General features: G+C 38.4%; 1 protein-coding gene across 2 annotated transcripts in view; it reads left to right on the top strand.

The window, feature by feature from the left end:
- Positions 1 to 9,002: 9,002 nt before the first annotated feature.
- CROT (carnitine O-octanoyltransferase) overlaps positions 9,003 to 23,096 on the top strand; it is a 30,487-nt gene continuing 16,393 nt past the window's right edge. Inside the window, exons 1-4 of one of the 2 annotated variants that reach the window (XM_088150480.1) lie at positions 9,003 to 9,259; positions 15,411 to 15,534; positions 21,948 to 22,072; positions 22,664 to 22,845. In XM_088150480.1, coding sequence (XP_088006606.1) covers positions 15,420 to 15,534; positions 21,948 to 22,072; positions 22,664 to 22,845 — 422 coding nt within the window. In that variant the 5' untranslated portion in view covers positions 9,003 to 9,259; positions 15,411 to 15,419. The remainder of the gene's footprint in view (positions 9,260 to 15,410; positions 15,535 to 21,947; positions 22,073 to 22,663; positions 22,846 to 23,096) is intronic. The other variant, XM_007424705.3, reaches the window with a different exon arrangement.

Raw genomic sequence — 23,096 nt, 5'->3', positions numbered from 1 at the left:
TTCAGCATGCTTAGGTTTAACTGGGCTGTTGTTGGGAGGGTCTATTTGGATTAAAGATTTTTGTCCTTTCCTTCTTTCTTTCTTGAATGTGTTCTTCTAAAACTGATATTCACTTTTGCACCAAGATCATCTCCATACCTCTGTGATATGACTACTCCATACTTTTTTCCATGTTCAGTGGATGTGCTGACATTTCTAGCTTTAAATTAAGTGAAAATGACCATCCAGATATTGATATGCTGTCAGTATCTACATCCTCCTGTTTGCCCACACTAACTATTTTTCAGGAACTCTGGTTTCTGAACATTTCTACTTGTATCTAACAATTATTAGATTTTTCATTGTTTTGCTAAAATTTGAGGTTCACTCAAGCTTGTTTATTCTGCTGTCTTGTTTCCTGAGGCCTCATTTTGGCTCCTGCCATTGATACCAACCATATGAATTCACTATTAAAGGAAAGGTTTCTACTAGATATGCCAGTTATGGACTGATACATAAATAAAGGCTTTTTATTTTTTAGGATTCTTTTTCTACTTACCAAATAAAACAATGACTGTATTTACAAAGATACCTATTTTAAATTTAGAATTTTTTAAAGATTTTTTTTATTCCTCCTTTTCTATTTTTATAAATAACTCAAGGCGCCGAACATACCTAATACTACTTCTTCCTCCTATTTTCCTTACAACAGCAACCCTGTGAGGTGAGCTGTTGTAAGGAAAATAGTTGGGCTGAGAGAGAGTGAGTGGCCCAAAGTCACCCATCCAGCTTTCATGCCCAAGGTGGGACTAGAACTCAGTTTCCTAGTTTCTAGCCTGGTTCCTTAACCACTAGACCAAACTGGCTCTATTCATTAAAACCTATTTATTACTAACCTACAATGATTAATCAACCCAATTCTCTGGGCTCCCAAAATACACTAAACTATAAACCATTGTCAGGTGCTGGTTTTACAAACACATTAAGCTAAAACATAGTTGTCATATTTGTAGTTCACTAAACACATCTCAAAACTAATAAAATCCAAAATACTGGACACCAGAAACAATTGCCAAAAAGTTTATCAAGAGAAATTCGCAGAAAGACTAAAGATCAGTATTGGTGAGACTTGACAAATTAACTGGTGGAGTATTCAGAGAGGTAGGGCTACTGCAGATATGACTCTCTCCCTCATACCCACCAATCTGATTGTTCTCATTGGTAAACAGAAAATAAAAATACAGATCCTAGGAATATGCAAGAAAGTGTTTTTGAAGCAATGCAATAGTACAGATGTTGTGAGGTAATCTACTTGCCAGCCGTTCATGTCAGACATGGAATAGATATCTTTATCTCAGGCATAACATATACCTTCATGAGAGGCAGATGCATTTTGTCCTATAGGCACAGAGAGCTATACCAACATCCTTCTCCATTTAAAATCAGCAGAACTGCGTAAGTTGTGGACCAAGGCAGAAAGAAGAAGAGACCCACATCACTCCCCAGAGATACCAATTAGATTTTGGACATTCCCAGGACCTAGGGAATGTCCAGGTAATCAAGACAGGGAGAATAATTATTTTAAGGGAATATTTGTTCTTAAGTAATAGCTAATATGTTTAGCCAGGAGCCTGAATTAAAATTACTTTATTTTTACTGTGCAGTTTTAAGTTTCCTGTCTTTAGTTCTCTATATAAAATTTATATTATATTTATATTATAAATTATAGAATTGGTTGTTTAAAGCTCAGCCTTTACCCATGTTCCAAGCTGGGCATGAGAATAATTTTACCTTCTTGTAACCTGTAATGATTTCTTGAACCCTCTCAGGTGCTACTTTATTAAATTTCTGGCAGGAAGAACAAATCTTTCCTAGCATACCATCATCATCTTGAGGGAACATAACATTTGCCTTTTGTATCTTTTCCTTTTTTAAACTGGTGTGTTAACCAGGTTATCATTTATGTCATTTAGCTCCTTAACAACTTAATGTTTGCCTTCTAAAATTATAATATTAAAAAGAGGTTTTATTTGTTATTTTTGCTATTTTTAAAAAAATAAAGCTTGATTTTATTCATCTATTGGTCTAATTCCCAAAGTGAGTGAGGGAGTGCTGGATCCTCTAGCTACATGCCTCTAAGTGATATAGTCTTGAGGTTGGATTGTAGAAATTATTTCATTTCTCTCACACACACACACACCAGGGTTAGATGAAGATTGCCAGGTGACTCAAGGCCTAGAAGATAAGTTGTAGGCAGCAGAAACTATCAAGCCACTACTTCAAGGCAAGATGATAGAGGCAGGCTGTGAAGACATAGAGGGTTTCTGGAGAGGAGAGTTAGACCTCCAGCCTTCTATTCTACAGGCTTGGCCATGCTGCTACAATAGTGTACAATACATTCATTTTCAGACAGATTCAATATCGTGGGCCAAAGAAATCAGGGAAATCATCTACTTTGGTATAGGAATTTCAGATCAAAAAGTGATGTGAGTGCTATATGTGAATCTTTGATTAAGGGTCTTAATAAAGTGGACAAAATTAAAGGAGCCATTGGCTTCTTCTTTGAGTTGAATCAGCCTTAGGAGTTGAGGATTAACGAACTGTTTGCACAAATATATTTTGAGCAAATAACATACTGGAGCCAAACAAGTGCATGGCCACAAGGGAAAATGCATATACTAGTGAGTAGAAATATTTGGAGAGGGACAGAGCATAGGTATATTTTGCTAATTCAGTTGCATTGGAACAAATGTTGGGGAGTTGAAATGCTCAATTTAATAATGGGCATAATAGAAAAACAATGGAATAGAGAGAATTAAGTAGATATGATAATCTATATATATGTCTATAGAAAAAGGAAGTAAACTGAAGATGGTTTTGCTCTATACATAACACATGGCATAGTTTCAAAACTATTCTCAAATATAGTCTCAAACTAGAAATCTCAAAAGAGGAGACTCCTCCAGAGAATCATTGTGGGTAACAATCCAGGCCTCAAAAGTCATGCTATCATCTACCTGAGAAAAATGTTTAGGATGATCTGGAGATTGAGATCAGAAAAATATTGAAATGAAAAAATGTAAAATGTTTGATTTCATATAAACTGGATAAAACCACATTTTCATTAAAAAAAATAAACACCTTAATTATGCATAATATTTTCTCCAGCTATCACAAACCAAACCAAAGGGGATAGAAGTCATTCTTTAATCCTAATTTTTTTCTGGGATCTAGGGCAAGATAATATTGCTGATATAATATTTCCTGTTGGAAACAATCATCAGAGCAATATTAAATATTTGGACTTTTTGCCGAGGAAACATACACAGTTGTATATTCAAAAGAAGAAAAAAAAAGGGGGGGGGGAAGGAAAGGGAAAAACTGAAAGGGAAATTCAAAAGACTCTCTCCAGAATGCATATAGAATCATAATAAAAAAATGCATCTCTCAAATCAGGAAAGCTATCTGCAAGTCCAAGAAGTCGTCAACATGGTTAATGATCAATGTCCAAAAAAGCCATTGAAAAAAAGATTTTCTTGAGAAAATATACTTCTGCACAAGGGATTTTTGCCAGTTAGGAATCAGCTCCAGATCTATGTCATTGCGTGGTGATTGAACTGATGGCAGACTTTCTTTCTCTCTTTCAACTGAGGTTCCATTGAAACTAAGCTGACGTTTTGCTTTGTTTTTTTTTCCAACTCTGCTGATCTCAGAGCTTTTGGCCAGTCTGTTGGTGGGGATTCTTGACTCACCAGCTTCTAGGCTCAAGCCACCCTTCCCTTCTCTTCATAGAGGTCCAGCAGCAATTTCAATATATTAAGATGCTATTATTTCTTAAACACAACATTGGGATAATACCTAGGCAGCTTTGTAACTTACCTCATAGCAACTGCTCCTTTTAATGAAGAGAAAATGTGGAGGGGGGGGGAATGATGGTAAAATTTATCCTCTTTATTATTATGTGGAGTTGGAATGGTTTTTACAGCTTTAGGATAGCAGTAGTTAAGAGCAAGGCATCAACCACAGCTTTTCGTGCTCTGTTGCTGGTCAGTTGGAGGAAGTAGTTTGTTTCAGCATTTCCCAGTATTCAGCATTTCCCAGTATATGATGATTGTTGGGTGATTTCACAATGCTTTATGAAAATGGTATGGAAGCAACCAGAATAGAGGTTTTACTTAAATATGGAGAACAAAAATGGAAATGAACTTCATCAAAGAAAGGCAAGGAATACAAAATGGTGTCTGACTATATATGTAAAAGATTGCTTTCTAAGCTTCAAAATTAAGATTGATTATGGGCATAATTATCCACAATTTGAACTTCTGTGCCCTGGTCTTGAGGAATATATAAGGCTGTTAATGAGACCTATGATAACTTGAGATAACATGGAGATGTTGTTTGTATGAATTACAATTAAGATGGAAAATTGCAACACCATAGTTTGCAAACCAGTTCAAGTGCACAACCTTCTAATTGTGTACTGGCTATGGGGGAAGTTCATGTTATCAGCGGTGCCCACGAATCATCAAATAATGACATCCTTCCAGAAGATTATTAATACTTGTGCTTCCAGCATTTTAATAGTAGTTGGTTAATTATCACCTTGTTGCTTTGATTTCCAATCTGTACACAGCTCAGCTTCACTGTGGTTTCTATCTGTTTCTTAGCTTGCAGGAAGAAAGAGAATTTAACTTTCTAAACTTGTAACAACCTTTTTGTAGATCTTTTCTTATGTAATATTATGAATAGCTGCCAAGATCTCTTTACCAATGCAGTCTTCCTTGATTTTGTTACATTTTTGGCCTCTTCTAATAACGACACAATGAGCAGGAATGTTTGGGAATATAATGGCCTAGCCAAATTGTATTTTCTTGTTTTCTGGACAAAATACTGTGATTTACCTTAGTGGTATGCTGTGGCCCCAGCGGCCTCTTGGATTTCTTAGCTTTTTTATTTTTATTTTTTAATGTTTGGTTTTATAACTTTTAACTGTATTCATGTTTTTTAGTATGTTGTAAGCCGCCCAGAGTCCCCCATTGTGGGGAGATGGGTGGGGACAAATTAAATAAATAAATAAAATAAATAAATAAACTAGGCTTTATTTGTACAGAATAGCCAACATACATATAAAGAAATTAAAGCAAAGTAATAAAATATTATTTTAAAAGTTGTTTTTTTAAAAAAATAAATATGTTCATCTACTGTACATCTTTAATTAACTGAAGCAAATCTTACAGAAAGTTCTTTAAAAGAAAATTTCAAGATGAGACAAACCAAGTGTGAAGCCTTTGCTGAAATTTAGGAGGCAAAAGGAAGTAGCTATTTAGTGGAAGACTTTCAAGCAAGCAACCTTGATGTTCAACTATATTGTGATTTAGACCACAGGGAGGAGCTATTTTCACTGCTGCTTCTCAGATCTGTGTTTGCAAACAATAAAAAGCTAAAACATTTATAGCCCATGAGATAAACACTAAAAAGATAAATTCTTGAAACGAAAGATTTCCTTAACATAACAGAAGCAGAGAATAAGAGCATCTAGCGCATTCCTGGAGTTTATGGTTTATGGATATAGGTCTGGCCACAGCCTATTTAACAAAAATATATACAAACAATTAGCATTTCAGACCATGTTTCCTCTTTCAGAGATAAAGCAAAAAACCTATAGTGTACATTAATACTTCTTTAAGAAGAACACAAACAGAGAACATGTAGATTCTCATATTGTAACCTTGGTGTTTTCCAAAGATAACTGCTTTATTCATGTTAGACTATAATTTTAAATTCTGGGAATTATATACTGCATGCTGTATGATATTTAGTTGAACCTATTAGAAATGCTACATTTCTGTTACATAACTGTTACATAATTTCTGTACATAACTCTCTCTCACACATTTTTAAATCTTGGAACAGTGTTTCTCAATCATGGCAACTTTAAGGTGTGTGGACTTCAACTCCCAGAATTCTGGGAGTTGAAGTCCACACACCTTAAAGTTGCCAAGGTTGAGAAACACTGTCTTGGAAGAAAAGAATACCATCAAATCAATTCCAAACCAAAAAAAGACATATCTAGGAATGAGCTCTGAATGCATACCCCTCTTTCCTCTTTGTTATCTATCTTCAAAGACATAATGGTTGGAGGCCTGGCATTGGATTTTTTCAGTTTTCAAAATATTGAAAGCAGCTTTGGAAGAGATCTCTTAACCATTTTCTAAGTAACCCACCCTATTCCTGAAGCTGTTATTTATCCAGGGTGGTGTAGGTGGCGAGGAGACTACACACTTGTAGTATTGTGTGAAGAAAATTACTTTGGGAAAGGTAGATATACTCAAACAGAAAAATGGAATCAGAATTTAAGTTTTTCAGCTCCCACACTACTGTTATATATGGTGGCGCTACTGAAATCTTTGGAAGCCTCTGGTTGAGAAGACATCTTAAAAACCATGAATTATCTTGATTCTGTAGTAATCAACTCCAATTTTATTTATTATGCTGACCATTAGATCATGAAAAAAATGTGTTAACCTGATCCCCTCTGTTAATTCCTCCCTGACCCCAACTTTGGGAATAACTACTGTAATCTAAATTAAACAATGAGGTCACTGTGGAAATATATTCATCAATCTACTTTGCAAATGAGATGTCTAACTATATTTCTTAAAGCACATTCAGACAAAACTGGTTCTATGACTTTGCAAGAGAAGCTTAAAGGACACAGAACTAGTTTACTATGTTATTTTAAACATATCTCACCATGAAAACACTTTCGCAACTGTCTGGAAATTAAGCTTTTTTCTTGAATCTAAAATTAATGTAAACACGTGATGAATTATATTTAAATATTTTATGTAAGTGAGAGGCAAAAATAGGAAGCAAGACTTACTAGATTCTAAACTACTGGAGCACCTGCCAGTTATTTATTTCTTCTTAGCCTGTAAGTCAAGAAACACACAGATATCAAAATAAAAGAAATGTGATTATCCACTTACAGAAGTTTATTTACTTTTAAAAATACCTCTCACAGTCGCTATATATTTATGACTGGTATAATGTTAACAAATATTAAATTAGTTCAGTGTGATTCTGATTTTTAGTACTATAACACTGAAATATTAGACAATAGATGTTCTTGTTGACATAATACTGGAAGCTGACTGCTAAGATCTGTGCATCTTTCTGATTATTTTCTTTGACAGTTACCATGTAATACCACTATCTCTTTAAAATCTGTAGACAAGGGATGGGGATTATTATGAGTGTATTACATTAAAGTGGTTGTTCAATGCTTTAAATTTGATTTCAAAAATGTGTTTTTGAGTGTGTGAGGATGTGGCTGTAGAATCTGTCTGCCACTCTTGAAAGCAGCCACATCTTTTCCCAGGATTGCATGGCAGCTGTTGTAGAGGGCAACCACACAGGTGAGTGCTATATTATCAGAAGATATGTAAAAATGAATGAATTAATGAATTAATCCCCCTGTGGCCCTTTCATACTATTAAATACTATAGTTTAAATAGTACCATTGTACTATTTTTTATGTAGTGTATCTCTCATGTTTTAAGTTGTTTTTAGAAATGTTTCCAATGTACATTGTAAGTCATCAAGATCTGTTAAGGGAGTATATGGCATATACATTTCTAAATAAATACATACATAGCTGTCTTTTTATATTGTGAGGACAACTCTTGTTTCAAATGTATACATCTGTGTCACAGTGATGCTATGAAGTCCTGAATCTGTGTTTTTTTATAATAAAAATAGCATTAGAATCTATGCCTCAATATACTTTGTTCATTTTACACCATAGTAATGGCAGAAATAGTTGCATCCATGTTTGGATCCATGATTTGTGATTTAGTTGGGGTTTTACGTAGATCCTAGGTAAAATGCAACATTTTAATGTCATCCATGCCTAGGGTTACCAGTTATCTGAACAGGCATGGACAATTGGAAAGGAAGACAAATGGGGGCAGCAGGGGAAGGAGGACATGCTGTTTAACTTTCTTGGCATCTGCAATGAAAATTACAGCAAAAAACTGCAAAACAAAACAAAAAACATGGTTACATGGATATGAAATTACTTTTTCCAGTGCCTGAAAGACTGGTTTTTCAATTGCAGTAGTTTTCCAACAAATCTTTATTTTCAAGATCGTATGCTAGCAGTAATATAGATTCCACAGTGCCACACGTTCCAAATTTCACCATAGAAACATATAACTCATGTGATCTACAGACTACAGCGATTGTACATTTGAAGGGGCTGGATTGAAGCGATTGTTGGAATCAGGAAATAAATCAGGACAACATAAGTCTAGGTTGTCGAGTGAATTGACAGATGAAGAAAAGAAAGAAGCAGACAATTTACAAGGCCACAATACATAAAAGTTTGAATGACTAGTTGTGAAAACAGTCCACTTTTTTTTACATATTTGATTTTAAGGCTATGCCTGCTGGCAGGAGGACATGAGGACAAAAAAGAGGACATGCCCTCCTTTTGCCAGATGTCTCATAAATCTATCCATGCTTCAGCTTCAGTTTTGGGGTCATTTTTTAATCTTGTGGCCAATTATCATTAGATCTACAATTTTGCTCTTTTTGTGCAGATGGATATGATCTGTGATTTTACTGGTGGATGCCAGCTGAAATTGCGATGTTCCAAGAAGACCCAAGCCTCCTTGCTTTCATAATTTTACCACCACTGCAGCCCCCAAACCCGGGCGCTCTCTAATGGGAACGGCTTGTCTGCAGAGATGGGTCAGATGTGGTCTGTCATTTGACAGGAATTAAAATTAGGAGGATATGACTTCCTGTCTGAAATTGCATATCCTAGACCAGTGTTTCTTAACCTGGGTAACTTTCAGATATGTGGACTTCAACTCCCAGAATTTCCCAGCCAGCACATGCTGGCTGGGGAATTCTGGGAGTTGAAGTCCACACATTTGAAAGTTACCCAGGCTGAGAAACACTGCCATAGACGAAATGAGGGTCGCGGTGACATCTTCGTCCCCAGAGAGCACGGCTTCCCTGGTCGGCGCCTCGCCTCGCCTCGCTTCTAGGCCCGCCATAAAGGGCAAGGCCGCGAGTCGGCGCTTCCTCCTCCTCCTGCTCCTTTCGCGTGGGCTCGAATGTAGGGCAAAAGCGAAGAGCAGAGGATGCCAAGAGGAGGGGAAGGAGGAGGAGGAGCCGCCGCCGCCTTCTCTTCAACCACTGTTTTGGCTGCACTTGGGGGGACGCGGCGAAAGGCTTCAGAGGCGAGCGACGAGGGCGGCGTGGGCATGAGGTGAGGGGGTCCACGAACGGCCTCGGAGGGGTCTGAGCCGAGCCCGCGGGCAGACGAGGGGGTCCCGAGAGTTGCTCAGCCGCGAGTCGAGCTGCGAGCGCAGGAAGAGCCCGGGGAAGTCGGGAGGCTCCCCGCGTCCTCGGCCCTAGTTCTCCAGAGGCCCTTTCGCTGAGGGAGGGTCGTTACTCTGACGCCCCGTTATTTTCTTGGCCTCTCGCCCTGACCCTCTCCTGCCCCGCCAGCTTCAGGGGTCTGGATCTAGCAGGGTGTCTCCGCTCGTCGGAAACAAAAACTCTTCGCACGGACGCACAGACACGGAGCTGTGTGCCGTTCTGCAGGGACATAGAAAAGCCACCAGGCGTTGTTGAGTGTAAACATCGTCCCTAAAAACTTAATTCTCCCCCACTGACAATATTTACCATGGCAGGACATCAAAGGCTTGTGACTACGACCTCGGCACAACATGCCTAAAAATAGCTTATGGGACCTTTCTGTTGGCTAGACCAGTGTTTTTAAAGGGTGGTCCTAGGACTTGGGGTCTCCCAAGGCCTTCTCAGGTGTCCTTGAAATCAAAATTACTTGCCAGCCTATATTGAAAAATAATACCATACTAAAATCCCATCAGTCGTGAGAAGTGGCAGTGAATGTGTCAGTTTTAATTTTTAATCTGGTAAATATTGATCAATACAATATGGCCCATCAAACCAAAGCTCTTTTGGGGTCCTCCATAATTTTTAAAAGTGGGAAGGGGTCCTGAGAGAAAAACGTTTAAGAAAAACTGTGCTAGACTGACTCCCTAAACATTCATCAGATCATTTGGGATAATACTGAGATCCATGTTCTCCAATCTGGGGCCTCCCAAATGTGTTCCCTTTCAACACCCTTCATCCTAAAACCAGTGTGGGCAAAGTTGTAAGAGAATCAAAGACTAATCTGCCCGGAAGGCACGAAGTGGAGGAACCTTAAATGAACACCCATCTCAGCAAGTGTTTTGTTTTTACTTTTATTTTGCAATGATATAGCAGAATAAGAATTCAGCTGTAACACCAAAAGCATGTTTCCTAATTCTCCTGGATAAGTGCACCGCGAACTTTTTTGAACGTTCCATAACAAACAGCAGTGAAACCGGGTAGGGCTGTTGAGCGTGTTGCTGGTAAACAAAGGGAATGGAGAGAACTGGAGCAAAGGTTACTGCTAATATAAATACAATATATTGCACAGAACACCATGGCACATAATTTAATTTGATATTGCATGTAGCACATGACTTGAAATAAAACCAGAATGTGCGCATTCTTACTTACTAATTGCAACTTATAAAATGCATAAAGGAGCAATTCTTTGTGCCCCAGCTGGGGATGTAATATAATAGCAATATGGTTATATTATTTGATTGTTTTTTAGAAAAAATATTGTTTGTTATGCATTGTAGCATTTTAATAGTTAAAGCCAAACTCAGTAAATGTAAAAGCTTTAGAAACATTGTGTGTTTGATCAGGGTTCAGGGTTCTTAGGAATAATGCCTTTTTCAGTAGCTGCTCCTAGCATTTCTAGATTTGTTTCCATATTCCTGGGTTATAGAAAGTTATCCTTGCTGTGAAACTTTGGGTGGCAAAAAATTGTAATATTAAATTTGACATATACTGTAAGCAACAGCTGCAGAAAATGGGTAGGGTGGAGTTTGTTTTAAACTAGCAAGACATAAAACCTAACTTGGAAGATGCAGAGATGTATTGAGAGACATAATCCATACATTTCTGGAATTGTATAACAGGGTGGAAAAGGAGCAGAGTGATAATGAAAGTAGCAGTTATATTAAGCCTTTGCAACTTATTTTTTAAAAATATTCAGTGTAAATACTTAAGAGAACTATATCTGTTATTACAGTGCATTCGGAAAATATTCAGACTCCCTTCACTTTTTTCAATTTTGTTATGTTGCAGCCTGATACTACAATCGTTCAAATTCATTTTTTTTCTCATCAATCTACACTCAGTACCCCATAATGACAAAGTGAAAACATAATTTTAGAAATGTTTGTAAATGTATGAAAAAGGAAAAACTGAACTATCACATTGGCATAAGTATTCAGACCCTTTACAACAACACTTGAAATTTTGCTCAGGTGCCTCCCATTTCTCTTGATAGCTGCTGAGTTGTTTCTACACCTTGATTGGAGTCCACCTGTAGTAAATTAAATTTATTGGACATGATTTGGAAAGGCTCACACCTCTCTGTAGAAGGCCTCACAGCTGACAATGCATACTGTATCAGAGCAAAAGCCATGAGGTCAAAGGAACTGCCTGCAGAGCTCAGAGACAGGATTATTGCAAGGCACAGATCTGGAGAAGGCTACAAAAAATTTTCTGCTGCACTGAAGGTTCCCAAGAGCACAGTGGCCTCCATAATTCTCAAATGGAAGAAGTTTGGCACAACCAGGACTCTTCCAAGAGCTGGTCGCCTGGCCAAACTGAGCAATCGGGGGAAAAGACCCTCAGTAAGAGAGGTGACCAAGAACCCGATGGTCACTCTGACTGAGCTCCAGAGATCCTGTGTGGAGATGGGACAAAGTTCCAGAAGGACAACCATCACTGCAGCCCTCCACCGATCTGGGTTTTATGGCACAGTGGCTAGACGGAAGCCTCTACTCAGTTCAAAACACATGAAAGCCCACTTGGAGTTTGTAAAAAAGCACTGGAAGGACTCTCAGACTGTGAGGAACAAGATTCTCTGGTCTGATGAAACCAAGATTGAACTGTTTGGCCTTAATTCTAAACGTTATGTCTGGAGGAAACCAGGCACCACTCATCACCTGCCCAATACCATCCCAACAGTGAAGCATGGTGGTGGCAGCATCATGCTGTGGGGTGTTTTTCAGCAGCAGGGACTGGGAGACTGGTCAGGGTTGAGGGAAAGCTGAATGGCGCAAAGGACAGAGATATCCTCAATGAGAACCTGTTCCACAGCACTCAGGACCTCAGACTGGGCCGAAGGTACACCTTCCAACATGACAGTGATCCTAAGCACACAGCCAAGACAACACAGGAATGACTTAGGGACAACTCCGTGAATGTCCTAGAGTGGCCCAGCCAGAGCTCTGACTTGAACCCTCTTGAACATCTCTGGAGAGACCTGAAAAGGGCTCTCCACCAATGGTCCCCATCCAACCTGATTGAGCTTGAGAGGATTTGCAAAGAAGAATGGCAGAAAATCCCCCAATCCAGATGTGCAAAGCTTGTCGTGTTATACTGAAAAGGACTCGAGGCTGTAATTGCTGCCGAAGGTGCTTCAACATAGTACTGAGTAAAGGGTCTGAATATTTAAGTACATGTGATATTTCAGTTTTTCCCTTTTAATAAATTACAGACATTTCTAAAATTCTGTTTTCACTTTGTCATTATGGGGTACTGAGTGTAGATTAATGAGGAAAAAAATGAATTTGAATGATTATAGTATCAGGGTACAACATAACATCATATAAAATTGAAAAAGTGAAGGGGGTCTGAATACTTTCCGAATGCACTGTATAAGCAACATTATAAGTGCTAGCCAATTTTCTCTAGCAGTTTTTATAACTTAACATTCACATTAACAGTAGACATAACAATAAGGAAAAATAGATTTTTAAAATTACTTTTAATATATGCAAAAAGAAAGGGCGAGAAAAATGAACTCCAAAGAAGCATGAAAATCTATCAAAATTATTCTTATATATTTTATTTTGCAATTAAACTGTACAGTGGGGCAAAAAAGTATTTAGTCAGCCACCAATTGTGCAGGTTCTCCCACTTAAAAAGATGAGAGAGGCCTCTAATTTTCATCATAGGTATACCTCAACTATGAGAGACAAAATGGGGAAAAAAATCCAGAAAATCACATTGTCTGATTTTTAAAGAATTTATTTGCAAATCATGGTGGAAAATAAATATTTGGTCAATATCAAAAGTTCATCTCAATACTTTGTTATATATCCTTTGTTGGCAATGACAGAGGTCAAACGTTTTCTGTAAGTCTTCACAAGGTTTTCACGCACTGTTGCTGGTATTTTGGCCCATTCCTCCATGCAGATCTCCTCTAGAGCAGTGATGTTTTGGGGCTGTCGCTGGGCAACACGGACTTTCAACTCCCTCCAAAGGTTTTCCATGGGGTTGAGATCTGGAGACTGGCTAGGCCACTCCAGGACCTTGAAATGCTTCTTACGAAGCCACTCCTTTGTTGCCCAGGCGGTGTGTTTGGGATCATTGTCATGCTGAAAGACCCAGCCACGTTTCATCTTCAATGCCCTTGCTGATGGAAGGAGGTGTTCACTCAAAATCTCACGATACATGGCCCCATTCATTCTTTCCTTTACACGGATCAGTCGTCCTGGTCCCTTTGCAGAAAAACAGCCCCAAAGCATGATGTTTACACCCCCATGCTTCACAGTAGGTATGGTGTTCTTTGGATGCAACTCAGCATTCTTTCTCCTCCAAACACGACGAGTTGAGTTTAGACCAAAACGTTCTACTTTGGTTTCATCTGACCATATGACATTCTCCCAATCCTCTTCTGGATCATCCAAATGCTCTCTAGCAAACTTCAGACAGGCCCGGACATGTACTGGCTTAAGCAGGGGGACACATCTGGCACTGCAGGATTTGAGTCCCTGGTGGCGTACTGTGTTACTGATGGTAGCCTTTGTTACTTTGGTCCCAGCTCTCTGCAGGTCATTCACTAGGTCCCCCCGTGTGGTTCTGGGATTTTTGCTCACCGTTCTTGTGATCATTTTGACCCCACGGGGTGAGATCTTGCATGGAGCCCCAGATCGAGGGAGATTATCAGTGGTCTTGTATGTCTTCCATTTTCTAATTATTGCTCCCACAGTTGATTTCTTCACACCAAGCTGCTTGCCTATTGCAGATTCAGTCTTCCCAGCCTGGTGCAGGTCTACAATTTTGTTTCTGGTGTCCTTCAACAGCTCTTTGGTCTTGGCCATAGTGGAGTTTGGAGTGTGACTATTTGAGGTTGTGGACAGGTGTCTTTTATACTGATAACAAGGTCAAACAGGTGCCATTACTACAGGTAACGAGTGGAGGACAGAGGAGCCTCTTAAAGAAGTAGTTACAGGTCTGTGAGAGCCAGACATCTTGCTTGTTTGTAGGTGACCAAATACTTATTTTCCACCATGATTTGCAAATAAATTCTTTAAAAATCAGACAATGTGATTTTCTGGATTTTTTTTCTCATTTTGTCTCTCATAGTTGAGGTATACCTATGATGAAAATTACAGGCTTCTCTCATCTTTTTAAGTGGGAGAACTTGCACAATTGGTGGCTGACTAAATACTTTTTTGCCCCACTGTATATGTTTATGGGAGCTTATACAAAAACAAAAAATAGAACATTAAATAACATTGACACATGCTGTTCAAATGGCTAAATATTTTTCACATTTAGACTCATGATAAAATGTTTTTGTAAATATATTTTTTCAACCACTGTTCTTAGTAATCAGATATGATTTGAGGATCTGGCCAAATGTGATGTATCACAAATGAGAGGTGTGGCTTTGGACTTTTAACTGTAAAGACAAGAGTACCATGTTATTAATTTCTATTTTTTGAAAAGCCATTTGATGTGCTGACTTGCAAAAGAAGTTTGTACAGTCTTCTAAAATTCTAAAGAGTTGCAAGGAGTGTTGTCTGTTTTCTTTGGTTTGGAAGATGCTCATTGTAGATATAGATGGCTGATCCTACGTAGCACCCTAAATGACTGGTAATTGATTATGATGATTATGTGCCATAGAGTCCTAGTGACCGCATAGATAGATTTTCTCCAAGACGATCTATCCCTAACCTGTTCTTTGAAGTCTCTCAATGGCGCACTCATCGCCACTGTAACTGAGTCCATCATATTAAACACCAATAGAATTAAAGCAAGTTCTAATTATTGTATAACAAACCAAACAGGTGGGGGAACTATATATGTATGTAAGTAACAGAACAATGAGAATTGGGTGAGGTAAGTTTCTCTGGGCATAAAGGTTACATAAACACGAACTAATTTTTATTCCTGTTTTGCTCTCATACATAAATATACATGATCTAGATTCTAAAAGGGTAAGCAAATTGCACCAATACAAATGTCACAATGAAAAATATTACTTGCCATAGATCAACATAATGGAAAACCAAGTAACTGATTCTTCTGAAGAACGTACGTTTCAATATCAGAATTCCTTGCCTTCACTGCCTGTTCCTCCTCTTGATGAATCTCTAAAGAAATACCTTGATGCAGGTATGTAACTTTTAATTGTCTTGTTGCTCGAAATTGGGTAACTACTAGAAATAACAACTGTTTGATCTCTGGCTTACACATATTGTCATATGCAGTGACTCATTCAATCCGTTAATTACGCAACTTTGTTCCAGTCCTATTTTATTAAAGATACAGAATCTATTTAGCTGTTCTTTGTAGAGTCAACATGTGAGGAGTGAGATTAAGAATAAGTGTGCTATCTCTGTCTCCTGTTCTCATAACTTTCCACTGCTTTGAGAGATGACTCAAATTTAGATTGATGGGATCCTTTCTTGGCTCCCTATTTACTGGCACTAATCAGTCCTTGTAGATGCCTAAAGAATGGGGCCGATCTATAATAGTTTCAGTTTTTAAGAAAAGAGACAATATTAACCTTGCCAATTACCACCCAATGAGTTTAGTAAGTGCTACCAACAAAAAGCTCCTGAAAGAAATGTGGAATATAAATCTAACAAATAAGTAAACTTCTTTACATGAAACTCATAGATTGGCTGATGCAAGAGAAAGATTTGGCAAGGAACAAGTTGTCTTCAGAACCAGATGATCAACATTTAACTAATATATTATACTTCATCACTTGGAGAAAAAATGTTCCAGATGCCCAAGAGGAACTCTTTGTGGTGCTTTCATTGACTTGAAGACCGCTTTTGATTCCATCTCTAGAGTAAGGCTGGGGAGGAAACTAGCAGCCCCTTTCTATAGATCAATGCCTACTGTGGCTGATCATGGTAATACATGAGAACATCTTCATGCCTCTTAGCTATACCATCACTGGAAATCCCATTGCCTCAACTCCTATCTTGAAGGATATTGGGGGTGTATTCTTGCTCAGTTTTTGTTTAATTTTTATATAGACTCTGTAGTTAAAAACGCTACTGAAAAGTGAGTTTCACCCTGTAATGTCAGGTAACAATTCCATCTCCATTCTATTTTATGCTGAGAATGAAGTCATTCTATGACAGACTAAGATTTGCAAAGGCAAAGCCTGTGAGCCCTTGCAACATTTTGTTGTGAAGAACTGGAAATTTACTATTTTAAACTTAAAATGGTTTTACTAACTATGGCATCAGTTATCATAAATGGAAAATTAATGGTCCTCAGATTGAACAGATTAAAATTTTAGTTTCACCAGACACAATTTTGTTCCAGCCGTTGCTAAGCTGTTTAGAGCAAAGGTGTTAACCTTCTGTTAAACAGGGCAGACTCTACTTCTATAAAAACATGAGCGCTTTATAAGCAATCCAGTCCAAATTTCTAAGAACCCTGCTCTGTATTCTGTAATGTATGCCTAACATGTTCTTTCATTTGGAGCTTGATTTCACCCTTGTAGAGTCTTGTATGGGACTTTGCCATATGAAATGCTGGGTAAAATTGGCTTTTTGGTGCACGTTCCCATTTCAGTTCATTTTTACTAATGGATTTGTTTCCTCCTAGAAAAAAAATATCGGGGATCTAGCCTATTGCAGCTTCTCAGCAAAATCCTTGATTATGCTTGGCTTATTGAAATGAAACAGAGTTCTTGACTTATACTGCAGAAATATAATGAAGGGCATTTTTGTAGACCCTCTCTGTACCTGAATAAGACTAAAGAGTTTTTAACATCCTACCTGTTTCTCTCAGGAAAGCCTTTATTTTAGCACTATTTAATGTCTTATCTACTGGTTTGCTGAAGAAAAGGTATAGCATTATCCTATTTACAGAAAATTTTAAGATGAGTTGGGACAATCAAGCAATAAACAACAAGCTAATCAAGGAACACCAAGGAGAAAACAACTCCCCCACTAACACTGACAGGGCAAATTACTGTATATAAACAGAGAGCAAACCCCACTCCCTTCTAGCACTGAAGATGTTACCTAGACAGGTAACAAAACATCTGTAAGCAAACAACCAAGCTCAGAGAACCCCAAGGACTCCACAGTTCAACCCTGAGCTACATATATTCTCTTCTATTAATAATTATTATTCCTCAGCAAGGGGCTTTTCTACTGCTGTAGATTTAGAAAGAAAGACAGTTTTGTGTAGTAGTTAAGGTACCCGGCTAGGAACCAGGAGACCATGAGTTCTATTCTTGCATTAGTCATGAAGCCAACTGGGTGACCTTGGCCTGTCACTCTCTTTCAGCCCTAGGAAGAAAACAGTGGCAAGCCACTTCCAAAAATCTTGCCAAGAAAACTGCAGGAACTACTGCAGGCAGTCACTAGAAGTCAACACATACTTGAGGGCATCCCCCCACCCCAAAAAAAGCAAAGTGATGATCCATGTATGAGTTGCTGTCACCTGGTATCATGGTCTAGAAAGGGTCATAAGGAATGCATTGACTGAATCTGGGTGAAAGCTCCCCAGATACAGCTTCCACTTGCTGCTCCCAAGTCATGAACCACATCCTAGAGTTACTACCATATATTCTGTCAGTACAACTTATCTAATTATCTCATCCATTGTTATAGTACTTCTTATGCCCAAGTCATCTCCAGGCAGTTTATAGTCAATAAAAAATACACACAGTACTGCGCAAAAGTTTTAGGCAGGTGTGAAAAAATGCTGTAAAGTAAGAATACTTTCAAAAATATATATTGTAATTGTTTATGTTTATCAATTTAAAAAATGCAAAGTGGGCAAACAGAAGAGAAATCCAAATCAAATCAATATTTGGTGTGACCACCCTTTGTCTTCAAAACAGCATCAATTCTTCTAGGTATACTTGCACACAGTTTTTGAAGGAACCTGGCAGGTAGGTTGTTCCAAACATCTTGGAGAACTATCCACAGATCTCCTGTGGATGTAGGCTGCCTCAAATCCTTCTGTCTCTTCATGTAATCCCAGACAGACCCAATGATGTTGAGATCAGGGCTCTGTGGGGGCCAAACCATCACTTCCAGGACTCCTTGTTCTTCTTTATGCTAAAGATAGTTCTTAATGACATTGGCTGTATGTTTGGGGTCATTGTCCTGCTGCAGAATAAATTTTGGGCCAATCACACACCTCCCTGATGGTATGGCATGATGGATAAGTATCTGCCTGTATTTCTCAGCATTGAGGACACCATTGATCCTGACCAAATCTCCAACTCCATTTGCAGAAATGCTGCCCAAACTTGCAAGGAACCTCCATCATGCTTCACTGTTGCCTGCAGACACTCATTATTGTACTGCTCTCCAACCCTTTGGTGAACAAACTGCCTCCTGCTACAGCCAAATATTTCAAATGTTGACTCATCAGTCCAGAGCACCTGCTGCCATTTTTCTGCACCCCAGTTCCTATGTATATCAGTCCATAGCTGAGTCACTTAGCCTTGTTTCCACATCAGAGGTATGGCTTTTTGGCCACAATTCTTCCATGAAGACCTTCCATGAAGACCACTTCTGACCAGACTTCTCCAGACAGTAGATGGGTGTACCTGGTCCCACTGGTTTCTGCCAGTTCTGTGCTGATGGCACTGCTGGACATCTTCCAGTATCAAAGGGAAGTAAGCATGATGTGTCTTTCATCTGCTGCATTAAGTTTCCTTGGCTGACCATTGCGTCTACAGTCTTCAGCGTTGCCCATTTCTTTGTGCTTCTTCAAAAGAGCTTGAACAGCACATCTTGAAACCCCAGTCTGCTTTGAAATTTTTGCCTGGGAGAGACCTTGCTGATGCAGTTTAATTACCTTGTGTCTTGTTGCTGTGCTCAGTCTTGCCATGGTGTATGACCTGTGACATGAAACTGTCTTCCACAACCTCACCTTAATAGCAGAGTTCGGCTGTTCCTCACCCAGTTTTAAGCCTCCTATGCAGCTATTTCTGTTTCAGTTAATGACTGTGTTTCAACCTCCATATGAAATTGATTATCATTGGCACCTGCTTGGTATAATTGGTTAATCATACACCTGACTCTAATCCTACAAGATCCCTGACTTTGTGCAAGTGTACAAAGTGTACAAGTGTAAGAATTGATGCTGGTTTGAAGCCAAAGCGTAGTCACACCAAATATTGATTTGATTTGGATTTCTCTTCTGTTCTCTCACTTTGCATTTTGTAAATTGATAAACATAAACAATTACAATATATATTTTTGAAAGCATTCTTACTTTACAGCATTTTTTCACACCTGCTTAAAACTTTTGCACAGTACTGTAATTAAAATATATGACATAAAAACAAAATTAATTTAATATAAAAATGTTTAAAATATAAATGGAAAAGAAGAACAAATACCTTTAAAATGTGATTTCTGACAGGTATTACCTGTATTTGCAAATATGTTCCAAATCTTATTATTTTGCTAAATGTATTTATGTTCAGGTAATACCATTCTCTGTATAAAAATCCTTGTATAAAAAAAAAAGTTTCATAAGCGTATGAATCAAACAGTTTCTCCAGTTTTACAGCTTAGCAATAAAGGGCTTGATCTGTAAAGTTTAGTCCACACCTGCCTTTTTGAATTCTACAGGAATAGATGTCTAGTTTCTGATAATCTAGAGAAATTATCTCTTTCACACTTCTGAGTTTGTAGTGTTAAAGAATTCTGTAAGCTGATTTGATTACTCTAATCACATTAATTCTCAACTCAAACTTTGCAAACAGTTGTCTCTGGCTTCTATAAAATAGTTATTTGTTTATTTGGCAGTACGGCCCATATCTATTTCCATTTGAGAGTTACAAATACAGTGGGGCAAAAAAGGATTTAGTCAGCTACCAATTGTGCAAGTTCTCCCACTTAAAAAGATGAGAGAGGCCTCTAATTTTCATCATAGGTATACCTCAACTATGAGAGACAAAATGAGAAAAAAAATCCAGAAAATCACATTGTCTGATTTTTAAAGAATTTATTTGCAAATCATGGTGGAAAATAAGTATTTGGTCACCTACAAACAAGCAAGATGTCTGGCTCTCACAGACCTGTAACTACTTCTTTAAGAGGCTCCTCTGTCCTCCACTCGTTACCTGTAGTAATGGCACCTATTTGACCTTGTTATCAGTATAAAAGACACCTGTCCACAACCTCAAATAGTCACACTCCAAACTCCACTATGGCCAAGACCAAAGAGCTGTTGAAGGACACCAGAAACAAAATTGTAGACCTGCACCAGGCTGGGAAGACTGAATCTGCAATAGGCAAGCAGCTTGGTGTGAAGAAATCAACTGTGGGAGCAATAATTAGAAAATGGAAGACATACAAGACCACTGATAATCTCCCTCGATCTGGGGCTCCATGCAAGATCTCACCCCGTGGGGTCAAAATGATCACAAGAACGGTGAGCAAAAATCCCAGAACCACACGGGGGACCTAGTGAATGACCTGCAGAGAGCTGGGACCAAAGTAACAAAGGCTACCATCAGTAACACAGTACGCCACCAGGGACTCAAATCCTGCAGTGCCAGATGTGTCCCCCTGCTTAAGCCAGTACATGTCCGGGCCTGTCTGAAGTTTGCTAGAGAGCATTTGGATGATCCAGAAGAGGATTGGGAGAATGTCATATGGTCAGATGAAACCAAAGTAGAACGTTTTGGTCTAAACTCAACTCGTCGTGTTTGGAGGAGAAAGAATGCTGAGTTGCATCCAAAGAACACCATACCTACTGTGAAGCATGGGGGTGTAAACATCATGCTTTGGGGCTGTTTTTCTGCAAAGGGACCAGGACGACTGATCCGTGTAAAGGAAAGAATGAATGGGGCCATGTATCGTGAGATTTTGAGTGAACACCTCCTTCCATCAGCAAGGGCATTGAAGATGAAACGTGGCTGGGTCTTTCAGCATGACAATGATCCCAAACACACCGCCTGGGCAACAAAGGAGTGGCTTCGTAAGAAGCATTTCAAGGTCCTGGAGTGGCCTAGCCGGTCTCCAGATCTCAACCCCATGGAAAACCTTTGGAGGGAGTTGAAAGTCCGTGTTGCCCAGTGACAGCCCCAAAACATCACTGCTCTAGAGGAGATCTGCATGGAGGAATGGGCCAAAATACCAGCAACGGTGTGTGAAAACCTTGTGAAGACTTACAGAAAACGTTTGACCTCTGTCATTGCCAACAAAGGATATATAACAAAGTATTGAGATGAACTTTTGATATTGACCAAATACTTATTTTCCACCATGATTTGCAAATAAATTCTTTAAAAATCAGACAATGTGATTTTCTGGATTTTTTTCCCCATTTTGTCTCTCATAGTTGAGGTATACCTATGATGAAAATTAGAGGCCTCTCTCATCTTTTTAAGTGGGAGAACCTGCACAATTGGTGGCTGACTAAATCCTTTTTTGCCCCACTGTAAATCCCAAAAGAGATGCAATCTCTAGAAGTTTTGTTTGTTTATTTGAAACCCATTTTTGAATAAAGATGGAGCAGTAATACAGCTTGAAGTAGAGATGTAAATGTGTTTAAAACATCTTTTTACGATTTATGTTTTACAGTGAGGCCTTTCCTAAATCAAGAAGAATATCAAAGAACGCAGGACATAGTCAAAAGATTTGAGAATGGCATTGGAAAGGAGCTACATCAAAAATTACTTGAAAGGGCTACAGTGAAGAAAAATTGGGTATGTTTTCAAGAAAGGCAATTTTTTTCCCAGTCATTCTGTATAATAATAAGTAAGAAAATATGCAAAGATTGACATTGTGTTCACACATTACACTAAACCATAATGTGGGTTTGTTGGTTTGACTTAGCATGTTTGTGAACCTTGCAGTTGTCATGTATAAACCATGGTTTATCTATTATAATGTGTTAACCCAACCCTGTAGTTATTGTAATTTTTCAGCAAGCCATGGCTGAGTATGGTATCAGAATCCAGTCTAGGTTCTGGTCCTTATCAATATTATGATACTGTCTCTTAGGGAAAAAAAAAAGTCACATTAGCAGAATCTAATTCAACAGGAAACTGCTTTTTTGAATAGCAAATCCCACTAGAAATCTTTTTCCTTTGAACAGATCTGAAATTATTTTAAGAGTTGCTTGATTTGATATGTGTTCTGTAGTGTAGGATGAAGGATTGCTGTTTGAACAGCATTTCTTTGTTGTACCAAATGTTTTGTGCTGTGCTTTCAGTCTTAGCCATGAGATACAACCTGAACTTAACAAATAACTATGTTAAAGATTCCTCCTGTTGTTAACTGCTTTTTCTTTTCAGCTGGAAGAATGGTGGCTGAATGTGGTCTATCTTGAATCCCGTTTTCCGACACAAGTCTATAGTAATTTTGGAGGACCAGGCCCTTATCTTGAACATTATTGGCCAGTTAAAGAAGGGACTCAGATAGAAAGAACATCCATATCTGTCTGGCACACCTTGAAATTCTGGGAACAAGTGAGAACGTAAGAAATTTAAAATCTCAATGTAGTAATTATAGCTGTGTACAGTTACTTATCATGTTATTGTTGCTGAGTTGTTAATATTCCTAACAGTCAATTTAAGTTTAGTTCATATTAATTTTATATCTGGTTACCTGGGGCAGGTCCCCAAAAACTCAGATTTATTTTTAAAATCTGTAAAATTATAGTGTGGGATTCTAACAGGGAAGGAACCCAAGCACATTATTGTCTTCTTATAAATTAAGACTGCTAGA

The sequence above is a fragment of the Python bivittatus genome, unplaced genomic scaffold (assembly GCF_059951505.1).
Source record: "Python bivittatus isolate LINGU-HERP-01145 unplaced genomic scaffold, Pbiv_v1 ctg000610_np1212, whole genome shotgun sequence".
NCBI classification, from domain to species: domain Eukaryota; kingdom Metazoa; phylum Chordata; class Lepidosauria; order Squamata; family Pythonidae; genus Python; species Python bivittatus.
The sequence above is the reverse complement of the archived record's forward strand: the minus strand, read 5'-3'. Positions and strand labels throughout refer to the sequence as shown.